This window comes from Somniosus microcephalus, unplaced genomic scaffold (assembly GCF_052327205.1).
Source record: "Somniosus microcephalus isolate GS21.2 unplaced genomic scaffold, FLI_Smic_1.0 unresolved_chr4, whole genome shotgun sequence".
Taxonomy (NCBI): Eukaryota; Metazoa; Chordata; class Chondrichthyes; order Squaliformes; family Somniosidae; genus Somniosus; species Somniosus microcephalus.
Genome location: NW_028225182.1, coordinates 38313591 through 38327008, shown reverse-complemented (window position 1 = coordinate 38327008; position 13418 = coordinate 38313591). Strand labels below are relative to the sequence as shown.

General features: G+C 48.6%; 1 protein-coding gene across 1 annotated transcript in view; it reads left to right on the top strand.

The window, feature by feature from the left end:
- The window catches only part of LOC147090578 (chloride channel protein ClC-Kb-like), a 151758-nt gene that overhangs the window by 127157 nt on the left and 11183 nt on the right, over positions 1–13418 (top strand). The window contains exons 18-20 of the mRNA XM_085977326.1: positions 4153–4217; positions 8167–8235; positions 9098–9136. Of these exons, the coding sequence (XP_085833452.1) occupies positions 4153–4217; positions 8167–8235; positions 9098–9136 (173 nt within the window). The remainder of the gene's footprint in view (positions 1–4152; positions 4218–8166; positions 8236–9097; positions 9137–13418) is intronic.

Genomic DNA, 13418 nt, shown 5'->3' with positions numbered 1-13418 from the left:
ACTGGAGTGAGTGGGTTACACCCATCGTTCCTGTAATGAAGAGGTCGTTGAGTAATACGCCTGGGGAACCAAAGAAGGTCCGCATCTGTGGGGATTTTAAGGTGACAGTGAACCCAATCCTTCACACGGTACAATATCCGCTTCCACGAATTGAGGATATTTTCGCCTCGCTATCTGGAGGTAAACACTTCACCAAAATTGATCTAGCCCAGGCGCACTTGCAAATGGAGGTAGAAGAAGCTTCGAAACAATACCTTACGATCAACACTCATAAAGCTCTCTACCAATACAACCGGCTGGTGTTTGGAGTAGCCTCGGCTCCGGCTATCTGGCAAAGGGCGATGGATCAGGTCCTGCAAGGGATTCCAGGGACCCAGTGTTATTTGGACAACATCTTGGTCACAGGCGAAAATGACGGTGATCACCTCGCCAATTTGGAGAAGGTGCTCACCAGATTAAAGGACTATGGGCTACGAGCTAATCGCCACAAGTGCGAGTTTTTCCAGAAACAGATCTCGTATTGTGGCCACGTCATCGATGAAGAGGGATTACATAAGTCCCCTGACAAGATTGAGGCAGTAGTCAAGGCTCCAGCACCGGAAAATGTGTCACAACTGAGGTCGTTCCTCGGGCTGGTAAACTACTACCACAAGTTCTTACCAAATTTGTCTACGGTATTACACCCACTGAACACCCTACTGCAAACAGGGGTACCATGGAAGTGGGATGACGAACGTAGACGAGCTTTCCAGAAGTGTAAGGAATTGATCACATCAAAAGAGGTGTTGGCCCATTTCAACCAGCACTGCCAATTCGTTTGGCATGTGATGCATCACCCTATGGTATTGGAGCGGTGCTGTCGCACAAATTCCCAGACGGGTTGGAGAGGCCAGTAGCCTTTGCGTCTCGGTCACTAACCTCGGCCGAGCGTAACTACGCCCAGATTGACAGGGAGGCCCTCAGCCTAGTATGGGGAGTAAAAAAAATTCAACCACTATCTGCATGGGCAGCAGTTCACCTTGCTGACTGACCACCAACCACTTGTCTCCATCTTTAATCCTAAGAAGGGCGTTCCAGTGATGACTGCACAGCAGTTACAAAGATGGTCCCTGTTTCTAGGGGCGAATCAATATAAAATAGAATATAAAGGCACGAAACAGCATGGGAACGCTGATGGGCTATAGCGCCTGCCACTGCCTACTGTGGAGGAAGCACCAGCAGTGGACCCTATCGAGATATTTTATTCATCAATAATTGAACGATTGCCAGTAACAAACGCGGATATAGAGAAGGAGACCCGAAATGATCCGACGCTGTCGCGGGTATATGAATTGACGGTGAGGGGATGGCCAGCACATGGCGACTCACTGTTGCCAGCATTCTCATCCAGAAGAGAACAGCTGTCAGTATGCCAGGGGACAGTGATGTGTGGATCCAGAGTGGTGATTCCACCCAAGTTAAGGGAGAGAGTGCTAAAGGAGCTACATGGAGGTCATCTGGGGGGAGTGAAAATGAAAAGCCTTGCTAGGGCTTATGTGTGGTGGCCGGGAATCGATCAACAAATCGAAGACCTAACTAAGAGCTGCTTAGGATGCCAGAAGGTCCAAAATGCACCACCACATGCCCCTCTACACCCATGGGAGTGGCCCTCCTCTCCATGGCAACGGGTGCATATTGATTTCGCTGGTCCATTCATGGACTCAATGTTCTTAATAGCAGTGGATGCTCATTCAAAGTGGCCTGAGGTGATAAAAATGTCTTCAACCACTACAGAGAAAACAATTGCAGTCCTACGGACCATATTTGCCAGAAACGGCTTGCCAGAGCAGATTTGCTCTGATAATGGACCACAGTTTGTGTCCGACGAGTTCCAAAAATTTATGAGAAGGAATGGGGTAAGGCATTACACATCCGCCCCGTATCATCCAGCCACAAATGGATTGACTGAGAGGTTCGTACAAACCTTTAAGAAGGCGATAAAGGCCATGTGCGACGATGAAATTCCACTGCAGCATAAGATGGACAATTTCTTATTAGCCTACCGAAACGCGACACATGCAGTTACCAACCAGACCCCGGCCATGATGTTCTTTAACCGAAGGTTGAGATCTCGTCTGGACTTGCTCAGACCAAATGTGCGAAGAAATGTTGAGGACAAACAATTCCAGCACATCAATGAGAAGCCGACAAGGAGCTTCAATGTAGGGCAACCAGTCTTGGCCCGTGACTATCGAACAGAGAAATGGCAACCCGGAACGATATGCACAAGGCAGGGGCCATTAATGTACACAGTGGATGTCAGGGAGAACATTGTGAGACGCCACGTCGATCAGATCTTAGCGTCACAGGAACGCGTCAACCCCATGTCTCGAGTACCTGAGGATGAACCCGACATACCGGTAGCATCTACTTCAGACCCAGTAGCAGTGGAACCCGATGAACTACCCGATGAAAAGGAGTCAGAATCGCCTCTGCACCAAGAACAAGAACCTCCGGAAAGGCGCTATCCCGAAAGGGTCAGGAAGCCGCCCCAAAGACTGAATCTATAAATGGACTTTTGTTGTTTACTGTACATGTTAAGAATGTTAATTGTTATTTGAATATTAGGGGTACGACTAATGTAAAAGGGGAGGAATTGTAGTGTATGTGCCTTTAAGTCAGAACTACTTTTACAGCTCCTGTATACTGTAGTACCGGCAGTAACCACACCGGTATATAAGCTTTGCGCATGCCTCTGTACCCCCAGTCATGAGACTACCCTCCTCCAGTAAAGACCTGTTTATTGTTGATGTACAGCAGCCGTGTGATTATTTTATAACAGCATATCCTCTGAATCACGGATCCAACAGTTTGTGTGTGTATATAAAGGTGTGCGTGTGTATATAGATGTGTGCGTGTGTGTATAGGTGTGTGTGTGCGTATTAAGGTGTGTGCGTGTGTGTATATTTGTGCGTGTGTCTACATAGGTGTGCGTGTGTTTATATAGGTGTGTGTGTCTATAGTTGCGCGTGTGTCTATATTGGTGTGTGTGTCTATACGTGTGCATGTGTCTATATAGGTGTGCGTGTGTCTATATAGGTGTATGTGTGTATATATGTGTGTGTTTGTGTGTCCATATAGGCGTGTGTGTGTCTATAGGTGTGTGTGTGTATATAGGGGTGTGTGTGTGTATATAGGTGTGCATGTGTGTATATAGGTGTGCGTGTGTGTGTATATAGGTGTGTTTCTGTCTATATAGGTGTGCGTGTGTCTATATAGGTGTGTGTGTGTCTATAGGTGTGTGTGTGTATATAGGTGTGCATGTGTGTGTCGATAGGTGTGCATGTGTGTCTGTAGGTGTGCGTATGTGTCTATAGATGTGTGTGTCTATATAGGTGTGTGTTTATGTATATAGGTGTGTGTGTCTGTAGGTGTGCGTATGTGTCTATAGGTGTTTGTGTCTATAGGTGTGCATGTGTGTATATAGGTGTGCATGTGTGTATATAGGTGTGTGTGTGTGTCTGTAGGTGTGCGTGTGTGTCTATATGCGCATGTGAAATGTGTGTGTGTGTGTATTAATGTTCCCTGTAATTTCTTTTGGGGCTGCGCGGCCTCCTTCAAAAGTCTGCGCATAAGCGTTTTTTTTTCCATTTAGAAGCCGTCTCACCTTAAATCTGTGCCCTCTGGTTATTGACCCTTCAGCCGTTGAAAATTGCGCGGGACCCCTGGAATGCTGCGTGGCTACGGAGCCGCGCAGCTCAAAGGGAACATTGGTGTGTGTATATATATGTGTGTGTGTGTTTGTGTGTGTGTGTATATATATATATGTGTGCGTGTGTATGCATGTGCATTCAGGTGAGCATTTAGTTGTGTCTGTTCACTTACATACCTACCTGTGCCGGCTCTCTGAAAGAGCGCTCCCCTTAGATGCAATCCCCTGCCCTTTCCCACATAATCCTTTAAACATTTTCTTTTTCAAATATTGTAAAAGCTATTCTGGATTCTGCTACCCCCCTCAGTGTTCCTGATCGGACATTCCACTTCCTAACAACCCTCTGCAAAAAAAAATTCATCCTATCCTGTGTTTCCCTTGTGCCTCAGTGACCAGAATTGAACACAGTACTAAATGACTACAAAGTCCATTCACCCCATCTTCATTGGGTTTCATTGCAGAAGTCCATCCTCCTGAAACGCAGCCGGTCAATGGAGAAGACAACATCTATATTGAAAATGAAGAGGTAAGTACTCAAATCCGTCTCGTCTATCTCGTGTTGTTTAAAACGTGGACGTTCTCACCAGCTCAGCTCCGCTCAGTGGATGGAGGGTGGGGGGGCGGGGTTGCGGGATGCTAGGGGGGTCAAGGGTCGAGGGGTGTTGTTGCTTCATCCCTTCTCTACAGAGCTGGTAGTTCCTCAGTAAGGCTCAGCAGGTGACCCAACAAGTTTAGTGGGCCTAAGACCTCCCCACAGGCCACCGGACATCTGCTCTGTCGCAACCTTGGAGTGCAAACATCCGGCTTCCCCCTGCTGCCTTTTCCTACCCCTCTGCGATTGCGTTCCCTAACGCATCATGTAATATCATATAACACTGCTGTTATGTATGTTTCTATGTTCCCTTGTCTTTTGTTTCCCCATATACGAGCTCAGTGTTGCCACATACCTTGGCCACTAGCCACACGTGGCTAATTGGGGGTCCAGATGTGGATAATTGGGGGTCCAGATGTGGATAATTGGGAATCCAGATGTGGCTAATTGCATTTCTGATTGGTAAATAAAAATTGTGTAACAGATACTATCGTTGGTCATGTGATCTCAATACTCCTATTCGCATGGCGTGTGCACTTTAGCCTTTTTGCGTGTTTGCTGGTAGAATGCTAAGCAGAGGGTGCGAGTGTTTTTTGATCATTGTGGCTGCTCTACTCCCTTGGTTACTGAACGACGGTCGATGTTTTAAGTAAATATACCCCCTTGTGAAGCACATTTACCTGCTTATACTCACTGGAGTTTAGAAGATTGAGAGGGGATCTCATCGAAACCTATAAAATTCTGTCAGGCCTGGACAGACTAGATGCAGGAAGGATGTTTCTGGTGGCCGGGGAGTCCAGAACCAGGGGTCACAGTCTAAGGATAAGGGGTAAGCCATTTAGGACAGAAATGAGGAGGAATTTCTTCACCCAGAGAGTGGTGAACCTGTGGAATTCTCTGCCACAGAGGGCAGTGGAGGCCGGTTCATAAAATATATTCAAGAAAGAGTTGGATATATTTTTTAAGGCTAAAGGGATCAAGGGATATGGGGAGAAGACAGGGACAAGGTACTGAATTTGGATGATCAGCCATGATCTCATTGAATGGCGGAGCAGGCTCGAAGGACCGAATGGCCTACTCCTGCTCCTATCTTCTATGTTTGTGTGTGTACGAGGCGCCTTCCACTAAAATTAGTCCCTGCGGTTGAAACGGTGTCGCCCTCGTCACACCCGTGGCTAGTCAGCGACTTCTATTGGACAACACTGGGCTAGCTGATCTCCCGTGGCGTTGCTGGTGGTAGTTTGGGGGATGCCCTCAGGACAGGAGCGTCATACCAAGTAACGCACAATGTGTTATTCCGCTGCCAAAATGCAGCCATGTGCAACGTGCCCCTTTAAGTCCAGAAGGAAGCATTGCTGTGTTTTCCCGAGGACCATTACAGGCTAATTACTGTTTGTAGTTCCTGGGGTCGGTTGGAGTTCAACTGCCACAGTATGACACTTGAAGTGTAATAGTATCTGAAAACGTTACACTATTAGATCCTCCATGATGCTGTGCATGATATAAAGTTGGGTGATATGCTGTTTTTATGAGGACAGCAGTGTTACGCATTGCTATATAAAGGCACAATGTATTAATCTGCTGCTAAGGTGGGGCTCTGTTGCTCTAACGTCGCTACATTTAATTGTGCCAAGTGAGCAGTTCTCCGGGTCAGTCAGAGTTTAATTGCTTGGCAAGGGACTCATTACCAGCTAAGGTCAATCAGAGTTTAATTGCTCTCAGGCAGCAGGTCAGAACTCACAAATTACCCTTTGTGCTTCTGATACAATTACTGAGTTAATGGCCCAGAAATTCGGGTCTCCACGGGTGAGTACGCACAGGGTACTCACCCGTAAGCCCAACGGAAGTGCCGGTTTCGTGCATGCACTGCGCATGCGTGGGAAACCGGCACTTCCGTTCCCTTGAAAGAAGGGGTTAAGAGGTGGAACACGTGTGCGGGAGAGCCCCTGCTTCACGCGCAGTCATTTCTGTTGGAGACAACGGCTATTTCGGCTTTCAACCTCCTCAAGCAACAACTGGAAAAAGCCACGCTTCGTTCCATCGATGAAAATCTCCCTTTCGTCGTCGAGTGCAATGCATCGGAGGTGGCGATCTCGGCTACCTTGAATCAAGGTGGTCGACCCGTTGCATTTCTGTCCAGAACTTTGCAGGGTAGCGAACTCCATTATCCTCCTGTTGAGAAGGAGGCTACGGCTATCATCGAAGCAGTACGTAAATGGAGTCATTTTCTCGCTCGTCACCATTTCACGCTTATAACCGATCAGTGCTCCGTGGCCTTTATGCTGGATAACCGGAAACGCACTAAGATCAAGAATAACAAAATACAACTCTGGAGGATGGAATTGGCCGCCTTTGGATACACCATACGTTATCGACCCAGCAAAGAGAATGTGGCCCCGGATACCCTCACCCGTGCATTCTGCTCTTCTATGTCAACTTCGACTCTTGCGGATCTTCATACTGACTTATGCCATCCTGGCGTTACCCATATGTTGCACTTTGTGCGATCTAAAAATCTCCCATTTTCTACAGAAGATGTGAGAAGAACATGTTCCACTTGTAGAATTTGCGCGGAATTAAAACCGCAATTCTTCCGTTCGTCGGATGGCTCGCTCATACACGCTACACAGTCTATGCAGCGACTCAGCATTGACTTTAAAGGGCCACTGCCTTCCTCAACGCGAAACACCTACTTGCTTACTATGGTGGACGAATATTCATGCTTTCCCTTTGCTTTCCCCTGTCCCAATATGCTTACTTCCACAGTGATCAAATGCCTCGATCAGGTCTTTTCCCTTTGCGGTACAGCCACCAGCAGAGACCCAAACGCACCCGGAGCCACGATCTCCCCAGTCCCCCTCAGGTCGATCAAGGCGACACGGACTCTGCCAGCCCGCTGGTACGAACTAAGCGACCCAGGGACCAAAACACAGTCCGAGGAGACGTGGCTTCCGGCCACCGACGGAGATCCAAACGACTGCGTCTATTCTTAGTCCGATTAATTCGGTAGAAAGAAGCCGCCAGACTTCCAATCTTTCAGGCGGGAAGAATGACATGAATCTTGCCATTCATGTAGAAATGACTTATGAAATAATACTGGGCGGCCTGCTGGTGGCGCTGTCCAGGGAGAGTATAAATACTCGGGCAGGGGCCCAGCTTGCTCAGGACATTTTGTAAACAGGAACTAGTGAAGGACAACTAGACCTCCATGTTGTGAAACAGTTGATTAAAGTCTTGGTTAATACTCTGACCAAGTGCCTAGTAGTTTTCTTACGTCAGGGATCCTCTGCATTTTATGTACAGGCAGGACTTCAGCGGTTCAAGAAAAAGGCCCATCGCCACCTCCTGAGGGTAGTTATGGATGAGCAATAAATGCCGGCCTTGCCAGCGACGCCCACATCCCGAGAACTAGTAAGTGAAAGAGTCCTGCTGCTGTGACTTAACACCTCACGCAGGTTCATCATCACATAAGATGAGGAGATGACTCTTCACATCCTCGCATCAGCGGTTGACGTGCCGCTGCAGCATGTCCACGCTTCATGTGTCGTCTCACGGTAAAGTTGGACGCAGATCTTCTGCTCGTTGACTTACCAGGCTCCATCGATTTGTCAGGAGGAAGGGCCTCCGAGTGAGACAAGGAGGGAACTCCGAGGGGTGAGCCGCCCCTGAGGGGCCCCCCCTCACCCACCTCCGAGAGGCTGGTCACTCCCCGACGCTGGCTAGAGATGGGACAAGTTCTGCCCCACCCACCCTCTCAGCCGGGCAGTAGGGCACACTTTAAAAGAGATGGAAAGAGACAAAGTAAAATGCAAAAGTGAAAAAAAATATAAGGGAGAGGGGGAAAAAAAAGACGTTCTAAAGTTTCTTCTCTCATTGTTGACAGGCCAAGATGGTTCCAGAAAATCGCCCGTCAAAGTCAAACAAGCAGAAGCGGTTTCGCTGTTACACCTTGGTAATCAGCCCAGATGTTAATTAAACGTGACGCTCCAACTACAGTTCTGGTTTCAGGCAGGGAGGAGGTTTTAATTTACGTCTGACAGGGTGTTTCAGATTCGGGAGGTTGAGAAGGAGCGCTGGCCATTGAGTTATTGATGGGGGGAAGGTAGGCGATCCGCACTGCCCGATGATGCCTGGACTGGGTGATGGGGTTGGGACTCGGTGCGAGGCTTAAAAAGATGTGCACAGCTGCCATTCTCTAGAGTTTAGAAGAATGGGAGGTGATCTCATTGAAACATACAAAATTCTTTACCGGGCTTGACGGGGTAGATGCACGGAAGATGTTTCCCCCTGGCTGGGGAGTCTAGAACCAGGGGTCTCAGAATAAGGGGTCGGCCATTTAGGACTGAGATGAGGAGGAATTTCTTCACTCAGAGAGTGGTGAATCTTTGGAATTCTCTACCCCAGAGGGCTGTGAAGGTTCAGTCGTTGAGTATATTCAGGACAGAGATCGATAGATTTTTGGATACTTAGGGAATCAAGGGATATGGGGATCAGGCGGGAAGTTGGAGCTGAGGTTGAAGATCAGCCATGATCTTATTGAATGGCGGAGCAGGCTCGAAGAGCCAAATGGCCGACTCCTGCTCCTATTTCTTATGTTCTTATGCCATCCTCAAAGCTCTCCAGGATGACCATTCAGCCAGGGGAATAATAGGGGAGCGAGTTCCATTTTGGGCGAGTCAGTTTGTACTGCCAACCACACACCCCATTGCCAAGCAGAGGCAAGGAATGTTGTGCGTGGCCCTGAACCTCATATTGCATGAATCAAAGATACTCATTGTCCCAATAAACACTCTTGATTTTGACTTCTATTCCAGGACGGAGAGGAAGTGTTTGACACGATGACCACGAGTGAGGTAATGGTGCTTTTTATGAGTTGTAAAGAAGGAACTAGCTTTTACGTAGCACCTCTCACCACCTCGGGACATCCCAAAGCGCTTCACAGCCAGTTAATATTTTTGAAGTGCACTTGCTGTTGTGTCGGCTAACTTGGCAGCCAATTTTATGCATAGCAAGATCCCACAAGCCTCAAATTAGATAAATGACCAGTTGATTTTTATTTTTGGTGAAGTTGGTTGAGGGACAACTGTTGGCCCAGAACTGTCCTGCTCTTTTTCCAATCGTGCCCGTGGGATCTTTTACGTCCACTTGAGAGGGCAGACGAGAGCCTCGGTTTAACGTCTCAGCTGAAAGACGGCCCCTCCGACAGTGCGGCGCCTTCCTCAGTACTGGCACTTAAAATGGCAGCCGAGATTGTTTGCTCAAGCCCTGGGGTTGGATTTGGTCCCACCACCTCCTGACTCAGAGGGGAGAGTGCTAACCAGCCGAGCCAAGGCTGACGCTAGGCAAAAGTTGTCATAAATCGTAAGGAAATACATTGCACTACGAACATAGGAACAGGAGGAGGCCGTTCAGCCCCTCGAGCCTGTTCCCCCATTCAATGAGATCACGGCTGATCTACGATCTAACTCCATGTACCCGCCTTTGGCCCACATCCTTTAATACCTTTGGTTAACAAAAAGCTATCAATCTCCGATTTAAAATTAACAATTGATCTGGCATCAATTGCCGTTTGCGGAAGAGAGTTCCAAAATTCTACCAGCCTTTGTGTGTAGAAGTGTTTCCTAATTTCACTCCTGAAAAGCCTAGCTCTAATTTTTAGAGACCAACAGTTATTCCTAGTCCTAGAATCCCCAACCAGCGGAAACAGTTTCTCTCTATCTACCCTCTCTGTTCCCCTTAATATCCTGAAAACTTTGATCAGATCACCCTTTAACCTTCTAAATTCCAGGGAATACAACCCTAGTTTGTGTAATCTCTCCTCGTAACTTAATCCTTGGAGTCCGGGTATCATTCTGGTAAACCTACGCTGCACTCCCTCCAAGCCCAATATATCCTTCCTAATACAAAAAGAAAATACTGCAGATGCTGGAAATCTGAAATATCCTGTGATGCCCAGATCTGCTCACAGTACTCCGGGTGTGGTCTAACCAGGGTTTTCTACCCCCTTGTATTCTAGTCCTCTAGATTTAAAGGCCAGCATCCCATTAGCCTTTTTGATTATTTTCTGTACCTGTTCATGACATTTTAATGATCTATGTACCTGGACCCACCAAGTCTCTTTGGACCTCCACTGTTTTTAGACTTTCACCATTTAGAAAGTACCCTGTTCTATACTTTTTAGAGCCAAAGTGGATGACCTCACATTTGCCTACACTGAAATCCATTTGCCACAGTTTTGCCCATTCACTTAATCTGTCGATATCCCTTTGCAATGTTATGTTTCCACTACACTGTCTACAATGCCGCCTATCTTTGTGTCATCGGCAAATTTGGATATATGACTTTCTATGCCATCATCTATGTCGTTAATAAATACTGTGAATAGTTGAGGCCCCAACTCAGATCCCTGCGGGACGCCGCTAGTCACCTCCTGCCAATTTGAGTACCTGCCCATTATCCCTACCGCCTGTCTCCTGCCGCTCAGCCAATTTCCTAATGTCAACCATCAGTGTCTTAGTCTCCAGCAACAACAGGAGCTGGAATCAGAGCCAGGTATCGGACGCACGTGGAAAACTATCAAAGAGTCACCGAGCAAAAGTACCGTGAAATTCACACGGGTAGAGATTCAGTTTGTTTGATGTGCAGCATTGCACACACACTCTCCCCATAGGGACACACTTCATGCACCTAAACTGAAGAGCAATTATACAACAACAACTTGTATTTATACGGCGCCTTTAACGTAGTAAAACGTCCCAAGGCGCTTCACAGGAGCGATTATCGGACAAAATTTGACACCGAGCCACATAAGGAAAAATTAGGGCCGATTGGTCAAAGAGGTAGGTTTTAAGGAATGTCTTAAAGGAAGAAAAAGAGGCAGAGAGGTTTAGGGAGGAAATTCCAGAGCTTGGAGCCTCGGCAGCTGAAGGCACGGCTGCCAATGGTGGAGCGATTAAAATCAGGGATGCTCAAGAAGCCAGATTTAGAGGAGCGCAGAGATTTCGGGAGGGTTGTGGGGCTGGAGGAGATTACAGAGGTAGGGAGGGGGGCGAGACCATGGAGGGATTTGAAAACAAGGATGCGAATTTTAAAATCGATAATTTATACATAGGTAGGCAAGAGCTGAGAGTTAGGGACTCCCGAGTGCATCGCTGGAGCTTAACCAGTGACTATCACACAGCTTACCCTCACAGAAGACTGATAGGCCTATCCAAGACCACCCTACCCATGATGGGGTTAGCTAGGGTTATCGGGAGCTGAGTGGGAAGAACACCAGTCCTCGGAGTCTGCATTGAGGATCTGCTCGGATCCAATCTCCCATCCTCAGGTATGTCATAGGAACAGGAGGAGGCCATTCAGCCCCTCGAGCCTGTTCGCCCATTCAATTAGATTGTGGCTGATCTGTACCGTAACTCCATCTGCCCACCTTGGTGCTGTAATCCTTAATACTCTCAGTTTTGAAAATTTCAATTGACCCCTGGCCTCACGGCTTTTTGGGGGCGGGCGTTCCAGATTTCCGCTATCCTTTGTGTGAAGAAGTGCTTCCTGATGTCAAAAACAGGAAGGCAGATTATTATCTGAATGGCAATAGATTGGGAGAAGGGGAAGTGCAACGAGACCTGGGTGTCCTTGTGCACCAGTCGCTGAAGGTAAGCATGCAGGTGCAACAGGCGGTTAAGAAGGCAAATGGTATGTTGGCCTTCATAGCGAGAGGGTTTGAGTACAGGAACAAGGATGTCTTGCTGCAGTTGTACAGGGCCTTGGTGAGGCCACATCTTGAGTATTGTGTGTAGTTTTGGTCGCCTTATGGATATTCTTGCCATGGAAGGAGTTCAGCGAAGATTCACCAGGCTGATACCTGGGATGGCAGGAATGACGTATGAGGAGAGATTGGGTCGATTGGGCTTGTACTCGCTGGAGTTTAGAAGAATGAGAGGGGATCTCATTGAAACTTATAAAATTCTGGCAGGACTGGACAGACTAGATGCAGGGAGGATGTTCCCGATGGTCGGGGAATCGAGAACCAGGGGTCAGTCTAAGGATAAGGGGTAGGCCTTTTAGGACAGAAATGAGAAGGAATTTCTTCACCCAGAGAGTGGTGAACCTGTGGAATTCTCTACCACAGAAGGCAGTAGAGGCCAATTCATTAAATATATTCAAGAAGGAGTTGGATATATTTCTTAAGGCTAAAGGGATGAAGGGGTATGGGGAGAAAGCAGGGACCGGGTACTGAACTTGGATGATCAGCCATGATCGCATTGAATGGCGGAGCAGACTAGAGGGGCCGAATGGCCTACTCCTGCTCCTATCTTCTATGTTTCTGACATCACTTCTGAATGGCCTGGCTCTAATTTTAAGGTTACGCCCCCTTGTTCTGGACCGCTCCCCCCCACCGCACCAGAGGAAATAGCTTCTCTACATCTACCATATCATCTTAAACACCTCAATTAGATCACCCCTTAATCTCCTATACTCGAGGGAAGACAAGCCTAGGGGGAGAAATTGGGTATGTAGCGCCACCTATTAGCGCCTAAAGAGGGCAGTCAGTGGCTGTAGCGCCACTGGCCGCGCCTGCCGCGATATTCAGCGGGGGCGCTAATGGTGGCGTTAGCCGGTTGCGCTGCGCCGCCACCGATGACGTCATCGGTGTGCGCAGCGCCCCATTAGCGCCCCGATCGCGATATTTGGTAGCGAACGCCGCTGTAGTGCCGTTCGCTACCCCCGCCCGGTTCACGGGGCCTTGCTGTGCCGGCAGTGGCGCAAGTTAAGGTGGAGGTGCGGGGCGGCCGCCTTTTTCGGCGGCCGCCTGCCAGCACCTCCATCCCCGGCCTCCTGACCCCCCCCGCGGCATTGCCAGCTGTTTCCCGAGAGCCCGGCACATCTCCTCGGTGCTGGGCTCTTTTGCCGGCACTCGCGAGCGGGGATCGCGCTGTTGCAGGCCCCTCCCCCTTAACAATGGGAGGAAGGCCTGCAGGACCGCAGCGCACGCTGCGGCACGTTGCGCTGCGATATTCAGTTTCAGCGCCCTAAGAGGGACGCGGAGCGCCTCGAGCCTCGCCCCGTGTCCCTCTTGGGGCACTCAAGCTGAATTTCTGACGTTCGTTAAGGCTCCGAACGCTGCGCAAAAATCGGCGC